General features: G+C 41.9%; 1 protein-coding gene across 1 annotated transcript in view; it reads left to right on the top strand.

Annotated features, from left to right (window-relative positions):
- Positions 1-24,553, top strand: part of LOC137571815 (CD109 antigen-like) — a 121,672-nt gene that overhangs the window by 88,362 nt on the left and 8,757 nt on the right. The window contains 9 exon segments of the mRNA XM_068281493.1: positions 126-276; positions 2,303-2,479; positions 6,302-6,383; positions 6,816-7,047; positions 7,430-7,607; positions 11,532-11,716; positions 12,185-12,340; positions 15,234-15,299; positions 22,406-22,539. Of these exon segments, the coding sequence (XP_068137594.1) occupies positions 126-276; positions 2,303-2,479; positions 6,302-6,383; positions 6,816-7,047; positions 7,430-7,607; positions 11,532-11,716; positions 12,185-12,340; positions 15,234-15,299; positions 22,406-22,539 (1,361 nt within the window).

Below are 24,553 nucleotides of genomic sequence, written 5' to 3' on the forward strand. Positions count from 1 at the left end.
AATTTCTTAAAACTAAAATATTGTGTTCCAGAGTTGGCTTTAGAAGTAGTAAAATAGTCGCTTCTAAATTATTTTTTTACTGATATTTACAATATCGCTTCTCTGTATTTTTTTGCTTCCTAAAGGCTGAAGGAGTGAGGCAGTACTATTCACAGGCTGTACTCTTTGAGGTTAATGGCAGTGCAAATGCTCCTCAGACAGTGTTAAGGAACTTCTCATTCACCTTCCCTAGTGATCTGGTACAAGGCAGTGAAGAGTCTTTTGTTACTGTGTCTGGTATGTATTGCATTTTCAATTCTTGCCAAATAGTGTTTTAAGGACAAAATTAGTATTTAAAGAATACCAGAACTGAATGAAAAAGTAAAAATGGGGGGAGCAGGCATGTATGTGGAGTAGTCCTCATGTCCATCACTCATCCTCTGCCCCCCTCCTTTGTTGGGCAGATGCTTCCCACAGCCACTTCCTGCTCAGATGGGTTGGCCCAGCTGCACTCATCCTTGATCGCATACCCACAGCTGTGAGCACTCTGTGCATGCGCATGACGTCATGACTATGATCTGCACATGTGCAGATCATTCCCAGCCTTGGACATGCAATCAAGGACGCGCACAGCCGAGTCCAGTGCCTGTGCACTAATGCCGGTATGGCCGACCAGGAAGTGGCTGGGGGGGGGGGGGGGGCATTTGCCCAATAAAGGAGGGGCGGAGGAGAATGGAGGAAGCGGCATTCAGCTTTGGAATCTTTTAAGCATTAAAATTTACTTACTATAAACATTGCTTACACTTCTGTCATGAGAGCTTCGTCTTATTTGAATGGGTAAATGAAGTGTTGTGGCAGGGTACCTTGTAAAGTGGCTTCTTTTTCTAACTCTCTTCTTCCACTGGATATTGCAGATCAAACAGAGAAAAACAGAATTATATACAGTGTTTTGTGGCCCCAAATCTTGAGTATTTAGAAAACATTTGGCAGCGTCCATAGAGAATACTATAGAAAATACTATTCCACCCAGGAGTATGTTCTCCTCTATCAACACTTAAAATTAAGGACGTTTAATTTAATAAAATTATTTTTTGTTCATAACCCAAGGTTTGCTTTTTAGCAAATGGTTCTGTTTAGTCTAGTACTTTTCTAATAGAAAAAGATTAAGGCTAAGTTCACAATGGGACGTTAAAGTCGCGCGTTAAAACAGCATTTAACGCAGAATAACTCACTGCAATGAAAAATCAATGCCCTGTTCACAGTGCACACGTTACGTTAGTGACTAACGCTGCACGTTAAGTAAAAGTACTGCATGCAGTGCATTATACACGTTATTAGCTGCGTTGGACTGTTTGCACATGCTCAGTAATGACTTGGAAGCATACTTTTCATTGCCTGTATTTTTTACTGTATCTGCTGTATGCGACGGTAACGCTGCGTTGCCACTTTTTTGGCGCGTTGCGTTGTAAGCTTGCGGTGCGACTTTAACGTGGCATCAAAACGCAACGTCCCACTGTGAATCTAGCCTCAGTGTCAGTTCAATCTACACTGGAAAAGTACAATTTGAATGCATCTGTTTTCCGTTTTTTAACACAACCTCGCGCGCTGCAAAATTTACTTAAACATGATGCCCCCTTCACATTTTTGACTGCCCTCTCATATGTGCCTGTCTAGAACCGTCCCTGCTTACCAAGAAAGGTTGGATAAGCTAGGTTTATTTAGTCTGGTAGAATAGATCTAATTAACATGTATAAATACATCAGAGGGCAATATAAAATCTTGGCAGATTAGATTTTTGCATAGGACTAGGGGACTAGGGGACATGTTCTACCATTTATTTAGGAAAGGGTTCTTTACAGTTAGAGCAATTACAATGTGAAATGTGTTACCACAGGGAGCATTTATGGCAAATTCTATATCTGCACTTAATGTGGGCTTAGATAATTTTCTTGCATTGAGAAAAATCCATGATTGTCATTACTAGGTAATTCTTGGTGGCATTGATCCAGGGAATTTATCTGATTGTCATCTGGAGTCGGGAAGGATTTTTTAGGGCCAATTGGTCCAAGTCGTGTAAGGGTTTTTCGACTTCTTCTGGATCAACTGAGATATGCAAGGGTTCAGATTTGTGTTGTACAATATTTTCTGGTTGAACTCAATGGAATTAGGTCTTTTTTCAACCCAAGTAACTATGTAACCAGCATGGGCAGGTTGCCTATGGTTTTATTTAAAGCTGTCCAGAGATTATGACAATTTATAGTAACAATGGATTGATTACTAAACAATGGATGTGGTCTAAATATAATGTCTTATGTCTTCACAGGAGATATTCTTGGGCCTTCTATAAATGGTCTTGAATCTCTTATAATGATGCCATATGGCTGTGGAGAGCAAAATATGATTGGTTTTGCACCAAACATTTATGTTGTCCTATACTTAACAGCAACCAATCAAATAAAAGAAGATATTAGACAAAAGGCTATGAGCTTCATGGAACAAGGTAATAACAATAACAATAATATTTTTATAGTGCTTTTCTCCCTGGGGACTCGTGCAGGCTTCTGTGAGACAGAGTGACACCAAGGAATATACTTAACCCTTTCCAATCAATTATTGTGATTTCCCCAGCACTAACTTTTTTAGTGTGTGTGTGTGTGTGGGGCACCTGGGTGATCGCGGGAGTGCTGCTGTGTGGTGATCGGGGGGAGCGCCAGCTAACGGCGTGTAGCTCCACCCTTGTTGTATGCGCACCCATGTAATTACTATATTACACTGTGCAGCGCGGCACTAAAGGTGATTTGATCCACACAGGCTATCGCTGGGCCGGACGAGATCCAGCAACTGCTCCCCTAGCAGGGAGCCCAAACACACCCACACAATATTTAAATTACATGGTGCAGCAACGGAGCACTTAGTCCAACACTTTGGTCTAAAGGGGGTGACATGTCGGATTTTATTCAACAACAGCATCCCTAGTGGCAGCCATACTTTTCTATGTCTGACTGTGACGACATTGAGCCTGTACTGGAAAATGCCAGTTGGGAAGGATTAAATAATTTTATCATATAGAGTGAGTGTAGGGGAATGCAGACTTTGCATGATCAGTGTACTGTGGTGTAAGAATGCATACCACTGTGTTGAAAATACGTCAAAAAATGTATTTTGTATTGCTGAGTGTTTACATAGTATGCTACTCTGGTCTATTTTTCTCTGCGCATGCCAGTTGAAGAATAAGAGTACCTGCTTGGTTACCTATGTAGCACAAAATGCATTAATTTAAATTATGCCCATCTTCTTTATAACTGTTACACGTTCAACCTTGCTCCCTCCCTTGCTACCCACTTTCCTAACCCAAAGAAGACGTAAGCAAGGCATAAAGTAGTCTTTTAATGTAAAAAGGCCAGTTTATTCATATAGCATTGCAAAGAGACCCCTGTTTAGATATCCTACATTCACCTTTATCCTTTTTTGGTAGTACATTGGGTCTGGGATGGGTATGGCATAGCCTGCCTCTCCCATTTCCTCTTAAAATGTAATATGTGTAGGGAATGTGGAAGGACTGCTGTTCTTTCATCTTCCTGAAGTGCGCTGTGGGAGGCAACAAAGCCAGGGTGTGGCCTTCAGATTGAAACCATGACCATTGGAGGGGCATGTGCTAGACAGCAAGGCTCCCAGAGAGTGCAAGATGTCCCTGTTGTAGCTCTATAAATGAAAGAAGGCAGGTATTCATAGGTTTTCACATGAAGTCAGCACATTCACACATTACCTCCAATAAAACATTGCTTCGACATATCCACAGACATCTAGGTGAGTTCCAAATTCACACCAAGACCAGTCTTAAAGAGACACTGAAGCGAAAAAAAAAAATATGATATAGTGAATTGGTTGTGTACTATGAATAATTACTAGAAGATTAGCAGCAAAGAAAATATTCTCATACTTTTATTTTCAGGTATATAGTGTTTTTTCTAACATTGCATGATTCTATAATATGTGCAGATTACACAACACTCAGCATTCAAAATGAGTCTTTCAGAGCAGTCTGTGAAGTAATGACATCTCCTCTGGCAGAGGAAAAGTAAACATTTCAATTATAGTTGAGATAATAAAAGTCAGATAACAGCCCTCTCCACGACCAACTTGGTCGGAGAGCTTAATAGCTTTTTTGCATAGAGATAACAACTGGAGTTTCTGAACTCTTCCTGTACTGGAAACAATTAGACTGATGTATCTGATCTTAATGTTTAATTTCTTAGCTGTACTACACATACAAATCATAATATCATAAATTTTTTTTCGCTTCAGTGTCTCTTTAATCAGTGATCTCTACACTAGCAACACATGCAAACACATCCCTCACAGACAACGAGCGTATGAATAGTAGGTCACATATCTATGTGGACAAGAAAATAGAGAGTTAACCTTACAGAGGTTGCAGTATATTTTATTGCTCAGCCGCCTGTGCGCCAAACATGATAGTTATTAGGTAGATTGAGTGATTTGTCATTTCGCTGTTTTGTGCAAGATTCTTAATATCAAAAGTATTTGAATTATACATGTTTGTGTTTGTCAGGGTTTTGGGGAAAGGGACTGTACAGCTAGTGATTATAATTTCTGCGTGTCTATAATAAGATCATCGGAAGATGGAGAATAACAAATTCAGGTTAACTTACTCCCAACTAACTCCATGTTTGAGCACCACAGGAAAGTGGTTAATGACCCACTAGAGCTGTCAAATCCAAAATATGCTACTCTGTGCCATTTTATCAATCTGTCTTTAGCATTCCATGCTGCTGACTACACTTTACCACTTACCAGTAAGTTTGTTTCCTCTTTAGACCTCTAGGGTATTCTGCTTTCTTTTTTTATTCTTCCTATGCCTGGGAAGAACTGCAGTTTTTTCTCTCATTTCATCCCCATTTTTTCCATTGATACCTACAGACCATTAGGTGTCGGGCTTCCAGTATTAGCTATACAGTTATGATACATAACTCATTATTTCTGCTCCGTGTCTCACTAATTTGTGTGCATGGCAATGGCAGGTTATTTTTGTCCTGCTCATCTCCTGAGCCTCAGCCCCAAATCCTCACATTCAATTTCCCACATTAGCAAAGGAAGGAATAACATAAAAACTCAATTAACTAGTTTCTACAGATGAGTGGATGAATTACATTTTCTTTCACTTATTAATTCATGAAATTGGTATTTTTTTTATTTATTTTTTTCAAACCGTAGTTCTTGCCAAAAAATTAAAAATCTTTGTGGACCTCCACAGGGGTGGTAGGATAGTTATCACAAGAACGTGTGGAAGATTAATTGTAGTGGAAGGTCACAGAAGTCCTTAATACAGCTTGAATCTACATAGCACCTCAGTAAGTGGAGTTAAAAAGTGATAATCACATGGTACTGGATATGCACTGTAGGCAGGATTTGAAAGATGATCAGGCCACAGTTAATGTATTGTCTTTCTTACCTGTCTCTGTATGGAGATGTGCATTGCTGTAGTGTGGCAAGAGTGGTAAAACTCTAGCAGAAGTAGCAGTACGATTAGTTTTCAATCAGATTTCTGCCAAAGGGCAATTATTAATGATTGATTGAAAAAAGGGCGATAGATATTGCCGCTAGTAGAATATCAGTAACATTACCGATATTTTACAACTTAATTCTGATAATAAAATATCGGTAATCTTTACCAATATTGTACTATGACTTAACCTAACCCTACTCTCACACAGAACCCTCCCTCTACCTATGCTTAACTCTTAACTCTCCTTCTACCGATACATAAGCCTTAACCCTTCCTATATTGATGCCTACCGCTTAACCTACCCTGGTGGTGCCTAACCTTAATCCTAACCCAGTGGTGCCTAACCATTAACCTGCTCCCCCCCTATTGCCCACTATTTTATCAGGTGCCCAAATTACTGCCTGTTGCCACTACTCGCAGCTTTTATCATTGTAACCTATGGCAGCACCCTTTTTTCCACCACACCTCGGGGGCCTATTTTTCCTGTTTTGAATAATCTATGCAACACAGCAATAAGCACCAAACACTTTTTTGGACCATGCATATAGTTTGTATGGGCTTCATTTGGGTTTGTTATTAGAGGCCCTATATTTTGATCTCAGCCTTTCTATTGGTTAGATCAGGCATCAGCAATACCAAAAAAAGGGAATATATCTTCAAGGAAAATGACCTTCTATGTCTGAAAATAAAGGTAGGACATACATAAAGTATGAAGAAGAGTGTAAAGAATGTGTTTTTTTTTGTTTTTTTGCTGTGATATTTTACCAATAATGACCTGTGTTTTTATACATTTAGGGTATCAGAGAGAGTTACAGTATCAGCGATATGATGCTTCCTTTAGTGCATTTGGAAACTCAGATGCTTCTGGAAGTACCTGGTGAGGAAATCAAACTGTACAAATTACACCACACTTAGACAAACGACTGTATTAATTAGGATTAATGGTACACGAATAAATACTTCTGTATTGGCAGTAACTTTCCAAGATGTCGCTTGGTTTCCTAGCTTAACCTTTTAGCAGACAATTTATTTAGAGTCTTGCAAGTGCTTCAGGCCAATTTGTTTTAACTCATTTTTTTTTCTTTCTTTTTGTTACATTTCCTTGCGTCTAATTAGTTCTGCTGTAATGTGGATTTATGGCTACTTGCCACAAGCGGCAGTGTGAGACAATAACAGAGGACTTCTGCTTTCAGTTTCTATATTTTCTGATAGTAGAGAGGGATCAAAGCATTCCTAGAATTTACAGCACGAGTTCTGCCAACTGAGGCTTATTTTTGATCAAACTGAATTTTTTTTTGTTTTTTTACAGGCTATCAGCATATGTATTTAAATGTTTTCTTCAAGCTCGGCCCTTCATATACATAAGTCCAGATGTGCTAAGTTTGACGGTAGAATGGCTGATTCAGTTTCAGAATATGAATACAGGTGAATTCTCTGAGCCCGGGCGTGTAATTCACAAGGAACTTCAAGGGGGGCAGAATGGTCCTACCACTCTCACTGCCTACATAGTGACCTCACTGCTAGAAGACAACTATTATGGGGTAGGTGTAATCTAGTATATACTGTAGTATAGAATGCAATTGGTTGAATGATTTCAGTCTGTAACAAAATCATCAATGCAGAACTATTTACGTCTGAAGCCGCACCTTGTCTATCTGGCATATTAGATGTAAGGTTGCAAGATAATCAGGTTTTCATCCTCTGCTCAGACTGCATGCCTTGCACCGAGAAGTCTGAGCTGGAACAGTTAAAATTAATAACGTAATGAATAGTAGTGCACACAGCGTATAATCCCATTTTTTCCTTTCTCTTGAAAATAGTTTTGTGTATTGTATCAATAAAAATGATGACGCCTGAGGCTGTCCTTGTGGTATTTTAAGAGCACCTTATCTTTTCTCATATCTTCATTATTTATTTTTGTAGAATCGTTACAAGGCCAACATCCAGAAAGCTGTACAATATCTTGAGAAAAGTTTTGATGAAGGAATTAGTAGCAATTATACTTTGTCAGTTCTGACATATGCACTAACACTGGCGAACAGCACTAAATCAGTGGCAGCACTGAACCAGCTAAATGCAAGGGCAACCACTATGAATGATGGTAAGCATATCACAGGATCTGTCTGACAAGCTAGTGGGAAACTGATATCAAACTGAAATAATAACACATACAAGTTGTGTCCATAAATAAATCAGTTTAAATTGTAGGCATATGAACGTAACTTTCTAGTCGCTCATAATTCTACCACATAACAGTAAAATTACATAATTTGTGACTGATAGGGAGATGTGAGCATACACACACACAAACACACAATACTGCCTGCTATTTCTTCCCCACGGTATGCCTCTACCCCCCATTCACTGTCCTTCATCCCCACTATCCTTTTATCGATCTGCCAGAATAGTTGTTATTATTATTACATAGTTACATAGTTATTTTGGTTGAAAAAAGACATATGTCCATCGAGTTCAACCAGTACAGAGTACAACTCCAACCTGCTACCTCACATATCCCTGTTGATCCAGAGGAAGGCGAAAAAAAAACCCCACAAGGCATGGTCCAATTAGCCCCAAAAGGGAAAAATTCCTTCCCGACTCCAGATGGTAATCAGATAAAATCCCTGGATCAACATCATTAGGCATAACCTAGTAATTGTAGCCATGGATGTCTTTCAACGCAAGGAAAGCATCTAAGCCCCCTTTAAATGCAGGTATAGAGTTTGCCATAACGACTTCCTGTGGCAATGCATTCCACATCTTAATCACTCTTACTGTAAAGAACCCTTTCCTAAATAAATGGCTAAAACGTTTTTCCTCCATGCGCAGATCATGTCCTCTAGTCCTTTGAGAAGGCCTAGGGACAAAAAGCTCATCCGCCAAGCTATTATATTGCCCTCTGATGTATTTATACATGTTAATTAGATCTCCTATAAGGCGTCTTTTCTCTAGACTAAATAAGCCCAGTTTATCTAACCTTTCTTGGTAAGCGAGACCTTCCATCCCACGTATCAATTTTGTAGCTCGTCTCTGCACCTGCTCTAAAACTGCAATATCTTTTTTTGTAATGTGGTGCCCAGAACTGAATTCCATATTCCAGATGTGGCCTTACTAGAGAGTTAAACAGGGGCAATATTATGCTAGCATCTCGAGTTTTTATTTCCCTTTTAATGCATCCCAAAATTTTGTTCGCTTTAGCTGCAGCGGCTTGGCATTGAGTACGATTATTTAACTTGTTGTCGATGAGTACTCCTAAGTCCTTCTCCAAGTTTGATGTCCCCAACTGTATCCCATTTATTTTGTATGGTGCTAGACCATTGGTACGACCAAAATGCATGACTTGACATTTGTCAACATTGAATTTCATCTGCCATGTATGTGCCCATATAGCCATCCTATCCAGATCCTGTTGCAATATGACACTATCTTCCTGAGAGTTGATGATTCTGCACAATTTTGTATCATCTGCAAAAATAGCAACATTGCTCACTACTGCATCTACTAGGTCATTAATAAATAAATTGAAGAGCACTGGACCCAGTACAGACCCCTGTGGGACCCCACTGCTAACAGTCTCCCATTTTGAGTACGATCCATTGACCACAACTCTTTGTTTTCTGTCCATTAGCCAGTTCCCTATCCATGCACACAAACTCTTCCCCAGTCCTTGCATCCTCAACTTTTGCACCAGACTTCTGTGGGGAACAGTGTCGAAGGCCTTTGCAAAGTCCAAGTATATCACATCTACAGCATTCCCAATATCCATATTAGCATTCACTACCTCATAAAAGCTGAGCATGTTAGTCAAACAGGACCTGTCTTTAGTAAACCCATGTTGATGCTGAGAAATAAGATTATTTTCTACTATGAAGTCATGTATAGTATCTCTTAGTAACCCCTCAAATAGTTTGCATACAACTGATGTTAAGCTTACAGGTCTATAATTTCCTGGATCTGATTTTTTGCCCTTCTTAAATAATGGGAAAACGTGGGCTGTACGCCAATCCACTGGGACTCTGCCAGTTGCAAGAGAGTCCCAAAAGATAAGATAAAGGGGTTTATCTATAACTGAACTTAATTCCCTTAGGACCCGAGGATGCATGCCATCCGGGCCAGGTGCCTTGTCTATTTTTAATTTATTTAGTCTTGCCTTCACTTCTTCCTGCGTTAAGTATTTAATATTACAGTTAGAAGATTGAGACTCTTCTGCCTCTGTAATTTGCAACAGTGCTGTTTCCTTTGTGAAGACAGAAGCAAAGAAAGCATTTATTTAACTCTGCCTTACCTTGGTCATCCACCATTGAGTTCCCACCCTCATCCTTTAGGAGTCCTATACAGTCAACTTTTCTTTTTTTAGAGTTGATGTACTTGTAAAACTTTTTGGGTTAGATTTGATATCCCTAGCGATTTGATTTTCAGCTTCGATCTTTGCCAGCCTAATTTCTTTTTTACAATTGTTATTGCACTTCTTATAATTGCTTAGTGCAGCCTCGGTCCCCTCCTGTTTTAGGACCTTATAGGCATTTCTTTTCCTCTTCATTTTATCCCTAACCTTTCTATTCATCCATAGAGGCCTTTTTTTTATTCCTAGACATTTTGTTTCCATATGGGATATACATACTACAATATTGATTGAGAATAAGTTTAAAAGCTTGCCATTTCCCTTCAGTGTCCTCCCCTTGTAGTGCATTATCCCATATATATTACATTTATTAGTTTGCATGTCACTGATTAAGGCTATCAGTGGCCATCACTTATAACACAGGTTTGGTAAATAATTTATCTGTAGAGTGGGGGGTTGAGAAACAGAAAGATATAGTGCTTGATAGTTTATGGATGATTATCTTTAATTATATATTGAGGATTTTCTTGGCTGACTGAAAAGGAATCCATTACTCAGAGTTTGTGGAGGGCTGGTAGTGTGGCAGGAGGAACAGACAAGTAGGGGGGAAATAGCAATACTGGTTCTGGTTGGGGTGGCATGGCACTGCTGAGGGGACTTGGCTTTAGTGGTGGGGTGTGGCATGGGGATGTCACTGCAGGAGGAAATAGTACATGGAGAGAAAGTGGTAGCGCTGAGCAAACACTTGTTATGAGGATGAAGATGGGTTATGGTGGAAACACTTGCTAAATGATCTCAGACTGTGGGGGACTCCACAGCGAAAGTACATAGTGAATGAATGGCTCCACCAAAGTTATACTGGAGAGGGGCTCCATGATTTGTAGTTACACCCCTGGCCACAAAGTAGAAAGCTGGGTTAAAGAACATGGTGACAGAGAGAGAGAGAGAGAGTAGAAAGGAATAAGAGGAAAATGCAGAATAAAAACAGAATTGAAAGGAGAAATAGAGAAGATAAGGGAGCAGCACAGTGGTAATTGGAACAGTAGCTTTGGGAGGGACAGCAAGTGGAGGTGAACAATGCAACCTATATTCTGCCTGCACACATGATCCATTCAGTCCCTGCATAGAAAACCAGCACTTAAATCCTCATTCTACTAATACAAAAATGGTGTACCATGTGTGGTGGTCTGTAATTTTCTAGCGATTGTTACTAATTTCACTAATTTTCACTAAATTCCCCCAAAGTAAATCAATTGGAAAAAAACGGAAATTCATCCTCAAAGCGATTTCACTGTTTAAATTCTCTCATTGAAATGAATCAGAAAAATGCATTATATATACCTGTACACTATACATAGTATTCAGCCTTACCGTTGTTTAGTTTACAGAGATCCACTAACGGATTGCTTTAAACTGTTTTTTATTTCAGTGGCAGTCATTACTACTTAGAGAGTCTATCATACATCTTCTAAAAGAACTGCGAAAATAATGGGCACTTAATAATGGTAGACTGTAAAATATTTACATGGAAAAATGAAATATTACTTTCACGGAGCCCTTTTTGTATTTTCCCTCTGCAAGACTTACAATTTTTCCTCTTCAGTTCTTAAACTCTCCATACTCATGAAGAATAATACATTAATGAATGAATAATGCAGTTTTATTATATATTGCAATTAATAGGGACAAAATACTGGTCAGCACCTTCTGAAACCACTGGTTACTGGCAGCCAAGGACCACAGACATTGAGACAGCAGCCTATGCTCTACTTTCCTTACGTCGACAGAATAGGATTGCAGATGGAATCCCTGTCATGAAATGGCTGAGTCAGCAAAGGAACCAGCTTGGTGGTTATATATCTTCTCAGGTAATTAGTGCTCCTCACCTTTTAGTTGTGTCCGTATCAAATATTTACAATACTAGGTTCTCTGACTCTTTCAACAGATAATGTTTAAAGTGGATCTGAACTGGATTTGCACAGGACAAAAGGAAAACAGACAGAAATGCACCCTGTATGTATTTAGAGAGTTTAGCCTGTCTAATTCCCTCTCAGCTGTGTCTTATCTCAAAGTGTCATTTGATCTCTCCCCTTGTCACATTACTGCCATGGCAGATATGGTAGATAAGCTCATTTGAAATAGAAATAGAAACACTGCAGATTTAGTTTAGGATTTCTATTAGCTGTAACAAATATTTTTGTTTATAGGTTATTATGCTGTTGTGTATCTTTTAGAGCAGAGAGGAAGTTCTGAATTCAGATCCGCTTTAACTTTGTATTGTTCAAGCAACCAATATACTGTATATATTATGTTTATGGACGTTTTGTATTTTTAAGGACACTGTAATGGCTCTTCAGGCTCTCTCTGAATTTGTGACAGTTTTATCATCTGGTGGTGGAAACTCTCTGACCCTGACTGTTACTGGACCAAGTTCATTCGTTCCAAAGATATTCCAGATCAACTCAAACCTCCTACAGTTACAAAGGATGCAGGTAAACATTGTAGTACTGTGTCCATGGACAAAAGAATAAATCATCTTTAAAGTAAAAAGGGTTGATGTACATGCTCTGATTGAAATTCCATGATTAATGCAGGTGTACAGACTATCCTGTAAACTTGGCATGTGTTCATACAAAAATGTCTGCCATTAGACAGCAAAAGTAGATGGTTATCCATAAAAAAGTAAAAGAATACCATATTTAAACAAAATATATGATTTGAAACTACCATATTTTTCGGACTATAAGACGCTCCAGGCTATAAGACGCACCTAGGTTTAGAGGGACAAAATCAAAGAAAAATAAAGTGTACTAAACCTGGTGCATCTATGGTCCAGGAGCACCTTGTAGAGCTTTAGACACAAATAGCAGCATCAAGTGAAAACCCCCAATGAGGTGTAACAATGTAAAACCAAAGATAAACTTGTACTGTGAAAACAGAACAAAACAGAAAACAGAACAGTGCAACAATATAAATCTAAATATAAACTTCTGATGTACCACTGCCATCTCCTGTAAATCTCTCTAGATTGTGCTGAGCAGTGAAATTGCAGATTAGCAGCACAGCCCCTTCCGCGAGACATATGCCCAGCACCCCCGTGCAGACCCCCTCACCAGCTTGGTGGCCCAGTCGCATGATGCAGTGCTTCATGCTGCTCTCTGGTGCTTGGGGTCTCCAGGAGATGAGGAGTTTCTGTCTTGCACGCGTCCCTGGAGAGGAGAAAAGAGCCTCTGGGTGTCGCGATTTCCTGTGCGGGGATCGTCTGTCCGGCTTGATGAGCGCTGATGTGTACCCGTGGCTACTGCAAAAGCACCCCCACCATTTCTGGTCTCTCGGCGGGTCCGGACTTCTGCAAACAAGATGTCACACACTTCTGCCCAGCTCCGTGAGTGACTACAGATGCAGCGCTGCGGGTCCGGACTTCCGCAAACACAATGTCACACACTTCTTTCCAGCTCTATGAGTGACTGCAGTTGGCGCTGATAGCCCTGCTGACGTGACGTAGGCACTGCTCCTGAACCAATCACAATCCCCTTCCACGTCACGTCAGCAGGGCTATCAGTACCACTCAGCGGCATCTGCAGTCACTCATAGAGCTGGAAAGAAGTGTGTGACATTGTGTTTGCGGAACTCCGGACCCGCAGGGCTGCATCTGTAGTCACTCACGGAGCTGGGCAGAAGTGTGTGACATCTTGTTTGCAGAAGCCTGGACCCGCAGCGAGACCTGAAATGACGGGGGTGCTTTTGCAGTAGCCATGGGTACACACCAGCGCTCATCAAGCCGGGCCACCAAAATAAAGATCCTGTCCGCATGAACTGCTGGGGCTCTGCAGCAGATGAGAAGGTCTGCCGAGACTCCTTCGCCTCCTCACCTTACTGGACAAGCCGCAGCTCCACCACAATGGAGGTCCGATCGATGGAGCGCGGACATGGAAAATAAATCACCACTTGCCACAGGTACATTCGGACTATAAGATGCACCAACTCCCCCCCCCCCCCCTCTTTTGGGGAAGAAAAAGTGCGTCTTATAGTCCGAAAAATACGGTAAATATAAAATTTCTTAATTAGATGCCATATTTGTAGTGTCAGAGAGAGGAGTAAATTTTCCCTCTTTAATGTATGAGGCCCAACACTTTAACCTCTTGAGGACCACAGTGCTAAACCCCCCTAAAGACCAGAATGTTTTTTCTTTAATTGGCCACTGCAACTTTAAGGCAAAGCTGCAGGGCCGCACAACACATCACACGAGTGATTTCCCCCCCTTTCCCCCCACCACCAGTGCTCTCCGTTGGTGGGGTATGATCGCGCCCCCCCCCCCCCCCCTCACCCCTCCTCCCCCCAGTGTTTATTTTTTTATATATAAATATTTATGTTCATTTTTAAAATTATTTTTTACTATTTATTTTATTTTTTATTTTTTTAAAAACCCCTCCCTACCCCCAACCGCGGCCAATCCTAGCGATCGGCTGTCATAGGCTTCTGCCTATGAGAGCCGATCGCTCTCAAGTGACCCAGGGGACAGCCGTGTCACACGGCGGTCCCCAGTACAGCACTGCTGCTGATCAAAGTGCTGTACTAACCGAAAAGATGGCGGTTTTGCCGTCTAACAGTCTCCCGAGCGGCGATCGCTGCTCGGAGACTGGAGGCGGGGCGGAGCACCACCCCCGGAGCAGGACATGAGCACGCAGCATGCGCGCGGTCTCCTGCAAACTGCAGCCTCAGGAATTAACGCCAATTGGCGTTAGGTGGTCCTGGGGCTGCCGGCGTGGCCACACCCATTGGCGTGGGGCGGTCGTATAGTTAAAGGGAAACTGAGATTAGAGGAATATGTAGGCTGTCATATTTTTATCTTTTTAAATAATAACAGTCCCCTACTTAACTCTCTGGCATCAGAAGTGTCTGAATCACACACCTGAAACAGTCATGTAATGAATCCAGTCAGACTTCAGTCAGAGCACGTGATCTGCATGCTTGTTCATGTGGCGAAATGTATTTGAGGCTCAGGATTAGCAGGACCGCAGGGCAACTTGCATTGTTTTAAAGGAAATAATATACCTCTCACCCAAAGTTCCCTTTAAAACTAAAACCTATCTACTTTATCTAGCAGTGGCATTTATGAGAAAAAAAAACAATAAATATGGGTAAACTTTATTTTATTTGAAACATAAGTACATTTCTAAAGGTGAACAGAGAGTATTTAGAATGCGAATGAGGTACTACTTATATTTGTGTGTGTTTGCATTGGTATTTTAGTGTTTTGTATAGTCAACCAATGATTACTGCTCAGGTATTTCTAGATGTTTTTAAATGCTGAAGGGTTGCATTTACATATCACTAATGTGCTAGAATAGTTTTAGTTCTAATACTTTTCTTTTTCAATATTAGATTGAAATTTCCCAGCCATTATTAATTAATGCCATTGCAGTTGGAAGAGGACTGGCACTTTTTCAGGTATGAAATGATTACTTTTAAATCCGTGTCTATAGTATACTTGTATCCCCTTGGCTTGCAGTGAGATTACAGACTGCTTGCTAGCATGAATCCTACTCCTGCTAGTCTGCCATTGACTCTTGTACTTTGAATGGGCAGCTTGTCTCTAATCTCACGACAGTGAACTCTAGATGTGTCAAAACCCAACATGGTTTTTGTCTTTAGCATGATCACCAACTCATAAAGGAACCAGCCTTCACATTTTTGCAATTATTTTATCAGGCATAGTGATCCCTTCTCTAACAGTGAATTAACGATTGATGGTACTTTGAAATAAATCACAGCACTTAGTATTAGATTTTTTTAATATAAAAAATGCATTTTCTTATGATACAGCATATATACAAAAATGTAACCAGTCTTAAGTAGTTTTCCATCTAACAGTAATCCACCTGATCAGGCCTTTATAGTCAAGCAAACATTAATCATCTTAGTACATTTATATAACAATTGTATTATGTAGAGTAATATTAGATAAAAAATAGTCTGAGCTGTACTAGTAGCTGTGTCAGAACTCATAGTAATCTTCTTAAAAAAATGACAGAAAAATAATATCTAACAGAATTTCATGCTAACATCTTAACAGAACTTAATGCTGGAAAATTAATTAAGTACTATATTTTTTGGGACTATAAGACGCTCCGGACTATAAGACGCACCTAGGTTTAGAGGGCAAAAATCAGAGAAAAAATGTATACTAAACCTGGTGCGTCTATGGGTCAGGGGCATCTTGTAGACCTTTTCCCCCAAGCTGTCTCTAAGCTACTCTTTCTAAGCTACATTGCCCAGCTGCACTAACCTCTGCTGCTGCCCCCTCCCCCCCCCCCACACTGTACTGCACTATACTAACTCATGCTGCCCCCTCCCACCAGCTACATTACATTAAACTACAACTGCAGGGAAACTAAACTGCAGGGAACTACTGTACACTACAACCGCAGGGAAACTAAACGCTGCGACACAGCATGCTCCATCCTGGAAGCGGTGACAGCTGCAATGTCCCCAGGGATGCCCGATATCTCCCTCCCCAGCACAGAGCGATGGAAGCCTGTTAATGTTACTCACTCTGGTGTTTTCCAGGAGTGATAGTTCTTCTCTCCATACTTTAGCTATACTCAATATAGCTAGAGCAGCGCGGAGATCGGGAGTGTGTGGCAGAGATCTTCAATCAAGATAACTGAGGATATTGGCGTGGGAGCTTTCCGAGGATATTGGCATTGGAACTTTTTTTTAAAGGTAAGTATTCATAGTTAATTAAGATTAATAAAGGACTTTTCTCATGGTTGTGTTTTTATTTCTTTTAACCCTTTGTGGAAATGGATAAGGGGTACTATGTACCCCTATACTAATTTCTCCTGGGAAGGGGGCTGTCATTTGGGGTCACCTTCTTAAAAAGGACTCTGAGATGCCTCCATGAACCCACCTAGGGAGTAGTTGGCCCCCATCTCCGGAGGTGGGGTAGAGCCCCTTGTCCAAGAATTGGACAAGGGCTCTGCGGGAGAGGCGGAGGCTTGGCCCCCCCTCTCCGCCAAAGTTCCCCCTTACCATGGACCATGCAGGCTGGTATAGCTTAGAGTATGAAGCCCCACGTGGCTGGGGCTCCGCATTCTGGCAATCCCAGCTTGCATGGAAGACAAGGGGTTAAAAGGTTCGGGAGGGGGGACCCCACGTCATTTTTTTAATATATATTTCCCACACTCTGAACAAAAAAAAAGGTCCAAAAAATAGGTACAGTTGCCAGGGAGCCTATTTGGCACCGAATGTTCTTTCCAAGTTTCGTAGTCAGTCCTCATCAAGATGCCCTAAATGCAACCTGATTAATGCCAACTTTTGGCATCTCTTATGGAAATGTCCTCTTGTTTAACATTTTTGGGTAAACTGACGGCAGCCATTGACTTTAATGTAAAAAATGCGCACGCAATTTTTTTTTTAAATGCAAACAGCCCAAGTTTGCTGGGAACAGTCCGTCGGAGAACTGTTCGGGCCATCTCTAGTGAGGAGACGTCTGTTATGAAGTACTGCACCATGAGTTCAAAAGAGGAACTGTATGGGAAATTGTAAGATTTATTTTTTCTGTTTGTGCCTGAGAACCAAAAATAAATCAATGTGATAGAAGATGGCTGGGCCACTGAATATTTAATCTAGGGCCGCAATTGACCCGTGGGCCAGACTTTGTACATGCCTGATCGAGGTGTTCCAGTTTCCTATCACACCTATCACGCCTCAAAAATTTGCCTGATAGGCTTTCAACCAAGCTTTGTTCTAGAATATGGGTAATATTTTCTGCTTAATGTAATCAGTTTTTTTACTTCTGAATATATCACAATTAGCAATCAAAAACATGAGGAAAAAGTCTGGCACTATAGTGTTTAATGTACAAAAATGATGTCACATCAAGTGAATATAAAGTGCATCGGCAATGCTTAATGGACAAAGTTTGATCATGCAGTAAAAAACACACATACCGGCATGGTATCTTCGTACTCACTGGATACAGGTGGGAGGCAGCGGTGGTGGGTGCCAAAAGGTGCACGGCCTAACAACCGTTTCGCATGGCTTGCGCCAGGCTTTCTCAAAGGTGAAGTGTGCAACAGTGCTGGAAGGGCAACGAAGCGTTTTTAAAGTGCAGTTTACGGCACTTCCGGTTCGCCGTAATAAGCCACGCCCCCTCCGGAAGTTAAAAAACTCAAGCCCTATGACCTATGAGCATTGTGGAACGCAAATGGTTATGCATGAAAAAGCCGCAAGTACGCGTCAAAAGTGACGTAGACGCACGCAAACTCATCATACCCAGAGCCTGCACAATGCTCCTAGAACGCGGCTATACCGCATAATGGAACGCGTATAAGCGTAAAAGACGATGCGTACAAGCGTCAAAAAATGACGCAAATACGCGCTGCCCAAAAGGAAAGAACCATGCATAGCAGTACCTGCATCGTTGCTGTACCAACGGCTGAAGATATCAAATTTAAACCATGTAAATCGACTATGCCTTTTTCCACTCAAGCAGGTTCCTGTATTGACCACTTTGAAAAACAAGTAGATAATGATATCAAGGCCTTAATCTACTCCACAGTAACTCCCAATTTGTCCTCTATTGAAAGTAATGCTTTGCGGTGGCTGAGAAATCGTCCTGATCTCACCATCCGCAAAGCCGACAAGGGAGGATCAGTAGTAATCCTCTCCACAGAGAAATACAAGATAGAGGCTATAAGACAATTGTCGGACACCTCTACTTACAAACCCCTCAAAAAAGACCCCACTATGAGCTACCACTCTGCCCTCAGATCACTTCTTAGAAGAGGTGTCGAAAAAGGCTTTTTGACCTCAACTTTGGCAAACAACCTTCTCCCTACCTTCCCAGTTAAACCTGTTTGGTACTGCCTCCCGAAAATACATAAATCCCTGACCGATCCCCCAGGCCGACCAATTGTCTCAGGCCTGGGGGCGGTCACAGAAAGGCTATCACGATACCTGGACCACATTCTCCGACCTCTGTTGCATTCTATCCCCTCACACCTTAGCGATACTATTGATGTCTTAGAGGGCCTAGGATCCTCATCGTGGTGCAAAGGGGATCTGCTGGTGACCATTGATGTTACCAGCCTGTACAGCAGAATTCCACACACGGATGGTATTAGTGCCGTGAGGATGTACCTCGACAGAGAGTCCAATAAGGAGGCTTCTCACAACACATTTGTGTGTGAATGTCTGGAGTTCATCCTTACCCATAATGCCTTTATGTTTGGGGACACCTGGTACCAGCAGATCTCAGGTACGGCGATGGGGACCCCGGTAGCTTGTACCTATGCCAATTTGTTTTTGGGAGCCTGGGAAGAAATTTGTATTCACTCTCCCATTAACCCCTTTCGCTCGGCTCTGAGGATGTGGTCCAGGTATGTGGATGATATCCTGACCTTTTGGTCAGGAGATGTTCCACTCTCGAGGTCAATATGCTCTTCACAATGGAGTGGTCAATAGAAAGCATCAGCTTTCTTGATTTGGAATTGGCCGTTACAGAGAAAGGCATATTGACAAGGAGTTATCGAAAACCCACCACTTCCAACACCATCTTGCACTGCAGGAGCTACCATCCGCAACATGTAACAGAATCCCTCCCCTATGGCCAGTTTCTGCGACTGCGCAGAAACAACACTACGATCCAGGATTTCCTCAACCAAGCTGAGAATCTAAAACAGAGGCTCCTGAATCAAGGCTATGATGAAAACAAACTTAATTTAGCGATTAAAAAAGCCCTAGACAGAGATAGATCTGACCTTGTAAAAAGGAAAAAGCGAGCCATGTCCACTAGGGGAACAGGAGTTTTCTCTTTTGATTTCTCACCCATGGCCAGTCAAATCAAATGGGCCTTCAGTAGGAACTGGTTCCTACTTCTGGAGGACCCATTATTGAAAGAATCCTTACCCCTAATCGCGTTTAAGAGAGCACCAACTATTGGCGATCTTTTAGTACACAGCGATTTTTGCGAGCATCCACAGCGCACTTGGCTGAATGATTTTGCCTCTTCTGGCAATTATAAATGTGGCTTTTGCAAAGCTTGCCAATTCATGAAAACTGGCAAGTCCTATGCTCTAGGTCCGATCCATCATGTTTCTTTTTTTGCCACATGCAGAACCAAATTTGTGGTTTATGCCTTGTGGTGTCCATGCAAACGTTTTTACGTTGGTAAAACCACCAGGATGGTGAAGGAATGTGTTTTGGAACACGTCCGCCTGCTTCCCAAAAATAAAGGCTGCCCAAGGATCGTCGAACACATGTCGACTTTCCACCAAAGCAACCCCAATTTTTTGTCCTTTGCATGTATCGACATTTGTAATGTCCCTCGTAGAGGAGGTGATAGGAAAAAACTTTTACTCAGACAAGAGGCGCTTTGGATCCTACGCACTGATGCTATGGGTCCTTTGGGTCTAAACGACTATGTAGATCTTGCATGCTTCCTTGATCCCTAATCCTTCTTGCTGCTTCTGGCTGGGGACTTTTTGTGCCCCCACCCCTGGCTGCCTCTTGTTGCCCTTTCATCCCCAAGATGGCCATACCTTTTGATACAATGAATTTTAAATTGCTTTATGATAAGTACCATTAAATTTACTAAAATTATTTGTTTGTTTCAGTGAGATGCCGTTTCTGGGATTGAAACAACTACCTCTCCTTGGAGTACTGTCCGCCGCTCCCACTTCTATTCTCCCTAGTGTACCCATTCTGTTTTTATATCACCCCTTTCCTTGTTGTCACTTTCACACCTTCGGGTCCACTATCCCTCTACCCACCCTTTTCCCCTTCAGTGTTATCAACTCTCTCTTTTGCCCTTTAAGATAATGCCATAGCATTTTAAGGCTAATAAGCCAGATATGAGATAATGATCTTTATCCGAGTCCTGCTAGGCCCCTACCATCTCTTGCCTATTGATGGCTGTTTACCCCAGGCCCCCCTCTGCCCGCCCTTGACGAGCAGATAGGCTGGGGTTTTTATTGCAGCCACCATTACGCATGATTTGAGCACTCTACAGTGGCTCCATGCGATGCAGGTACTGCTATGCATGGTTCTTTCCTTTTGGGCAGCGCGTATTTGCGTCATTTTTTGACGCTTGTACGCGTCGTCTTTTACGCTTATACGCGTTCCATTATGCGGTATAGCCGCGTTCTAGGAGCATTGTGCAGGCTCTGGGTATGATGAGTTCGCGTGCGTCTACGTCACTTTTGACGCGTACACGCGGCTTTTTCATGCGTAACCATTTGCGTTCCACAATGCTCATAGGTCATAGGGCTTGAGTTTTTTAACTTCCGGAGGGGGCGTGGCTTATTACGGCGAACCGGAAGTGCCGTAAACTGCATTTTAAAAACGCTTCGTTGCCCTTCCAGCACTGTTGCACACTTCACCTTTGAGAAAGCCTGGCGCAAGCCATGCGAAACGGTCGTTAGGCCGTGCACCTTTTGGCACCCACCACCGCTGCCTCCCACCTGTACCCAGTGAGTACGAAGATACCATGCCGGTATGTGTGTTTTTTACTGCATGATCAAACTTTGTCCATTAAGCATTGCCGATGCACTTTATATTCACTTGATGTGACATCATTTTTGTACATTAAACACTATAGTGCCAGACTTTTTCCTCATGTTTTTGACTGCTGTAGAATCCTCTTCTTTGCTAGTCTTGACTTGAGCACATAGTGTACTGGGTACTTGTTTCTGATCTTTGGCTTTACAACTCCGAGTGCCTGCCAGCTCTCCCATACATATATATCGCAATTATATTATTATTATTGATTTATATAGTGCCAGCTTCTTCGCGTTCTAACAATCCAAGATATACAATACAACAGTTAATACAAGACAAGAGTGGATGACAGCAAATGCAGTGAACAAACATACATATTTTTACACGGGGTGGGAGGTATGTACACCCATTACACAGCATTGTAAGACAAAAGGGGAAGAAAGGCCTGGCCAAAAGGCCTTACAGTCTAAAGGTTTAAGGTATAAGACAGTAGGTAAAGGGAAGCTTTATATGGATTGGTAGATATGGGGGTCAGTGGGCAGTGTCCTAGGTAGGAGAGTATGCTTGCCTGAAGAGGTGAGTTTTGAGATTGCGTCTAAAAAGAGTAAGTGTGGGTGAGTGGCGGATGTGTTGGGGAGAGTGTAGAGGAGAGAGGAGTGGAGAAGATCAAGAGAAATCTTGTAAGTGAGAAGACGTGACCAGGGAAGAAGACAGAAGGATATTGTTAGCAGAGCGAAGATTGCGTGTAGGATGGTACACAAAGATAGGAAGGAGCTAGCTTGTGGGAGCTTTGCAGGTGAAAGTAAGGATTTTAAATTGTATCCTTTGTGTAACTGGCAGCCAGTGAAGGGACAGACAGAGGGGGATAGGGCCGGAGAATCGGGAGGAGAGGTGGATGAGCCATGCAGCAGAGTTCTTGATGGACTGTAACTGGGCTAAATGGTTGGCTGGGAGGCCGCAGAGCAGACAGTTGCATCATTATATCAGACACTATAGATTCCATTATGGTGTGTTATATTTTAATTGATATGTTCATGTATTTTGTCTTGCAGTTTAATGTAATGTATAACACAAAGGCATCTTCAAGGCGCAGGAGAAATACTCTGCCAGAAACATTCAGCTTAGATATATCAGTGACAGAAGATACAAATAATATTCATAGACTAACAGCAAATGTGTGTACAAGGTAAGCAGGTACACTTTAATGTTTATGTCCAGTCTCCATTGCAGTTCACACACATTAAAATGTGTGCATAACGCAACATACACAGTGCGAATCCAGCCTTAGACGTCATCCAGCAAATCTGAATTAGTTAAATTAACAATGGCTAATAATACAAATCTGACCAATGTACCACACACCTATGTTCAATTTTTCCCAAATCATAAATAAATAATTGAAAGCTCAGAAAAAATTGATTGGAACTGCACATCAAGTAATTGACAATCCATTACACCATACAATCCTATATAACAAAACTCCTGTGTCTCTGCGTCCTGTCCCTGTGTGTGTCCTTACATTTGCGCTACTGCCACATGTGCCACAGGGACAGCCGTTGTTGGGACAGGAGCTGGACAGCCAGGGGGCTGGCCGGGCGTGTGCGAGTGCGCACTGACAGTTGGCGACGGTGACAGACCTAGAGCCCGTTATTAAATGGGCTAAGGTTACTAGTTCTTCATAAAGTTGGTCTGAAATTTCCAACATGTCCAATCTCCACAAATAAAAAAAAATTGAAATTCTATCGGATTTATTGATCAAAAACAAAGAAAAACTCCTGATTGTTTCAAGACAACTGATCGAAATGATCGAATTGGTATAAAATTGGATCTTTTAATTGTATGGTGATACCTTAAAGCTATCACTTCATTAGTGCAGTAAGCTAACTAAATCACAAACTGAACTCTCTAAGGCCAGAGCGATTTCTAATCGCTAGTGATTTGAAAAAGCTCTTGCTAATGCAATGCTATGGGGGATTTTTATAAAATCACATCGCTCTGGTGGGATCACACCCATAGCATTACATTGCGCAGAAAAAGTGGGATCAGCGCATCACCAGGCCGCCTCTGAATGGCCTCAGCTCAGAGATGCGCTGAGCCCCCCCAGGAACTGCAAACGCACCTTGAACCCAAACAGAGGCTCTGCATATACACCAAAGAAAAACTAACAAGTGGGAGCAGCTGACCAGCATTAAATCAAACATAGCAAAGAAATGAACAGCGCTACTTAAAAACAGATGAATGCTTACCTGCAAAAAAGTGCAGACCCCACTCATGGGATACAAATACACAATGAGCACACATACAACCTGTCTACCACTTGGAGGATGTTAGTTTCTACTAACAGCTTGCAATGCAATTTGTTAGGTACTCGTCCCTCCCACTGTCGAAGAAGTCTTTCCTCCATGGGAGGGGACCTAACACTAACTAAAACCTACCTATGCATATCCATAGCCTGGGCGCGCTACCAGTAAAATTAAGAATTGCGCAGAAAAAGTGGGATCAGCGTATCACCAGGCCGCCTCTGAATGGCCTCAGCTCAGAGATGCGCTGAGCCCCCCCAGGAACTGCAAACGCACCTTGAACCCAAACAGAGGCTCTGCATATACACCAAAGAAAAACTAACAAGTGGGAGCAGCTGACCAGAATTAAATCAAACATAGCAAAGAAATGAACAGCGCTACTTAAAAACAGATGAATGCTTACCTGCAAAAAAGTGCAGACCCCACTCATGGGATACAAATACACAATGAGCACACATACAACCTGTCTACCACTTGGAGGATGTTACTTTCCACTAACAGCTTGCAATGCAATTTGTTAGGTACTCGTCCCTCCCACTGTCGAAGAAGTCTTTCCTCCATGGGAGGGGACCTAACACTAACTAAAACCTACCTATGCATATGCATAGCCTGGGCGCGCTACCAGTAAAATTAAGAATTGCGCAGAAAAAGTGGGATCAGCGCATCACCAGGCCGCCTCTGAATGGCCTCAGCTCAGAGATGCGCTGAGCCCCCCCAGGAACTGCAAACGCACCTTGAACCCAAACAGAGGCTCTGCATATACACCAAAGAAAAACTAACAAGTGGGAGCAGCTGACCAGAATTAAATCAAACATAGCAAAGAAATGAACAGCGCTACTTAAAAACAGATGAATGCTTACCTGCAAAAAAGTGCAGACCCCACTCATGGGATACAAATAC

Source organism: Hyperolius riggenbachi, chromosome 4, assembly GCF_040937935.1.
Source record: "Hyperolius riggenbachi isolate aHypRig1 chromosome 4, aHypRig1.pri, whole genome shotgun sequence".
Classification (NCBI taxonomy): domain Eukaryota; kingdom Metazoa; phylum Chordata; class Amphibia; order Anura; family Hyperoliidae; genus Hyperolius; species Hyperolius riggenbachi.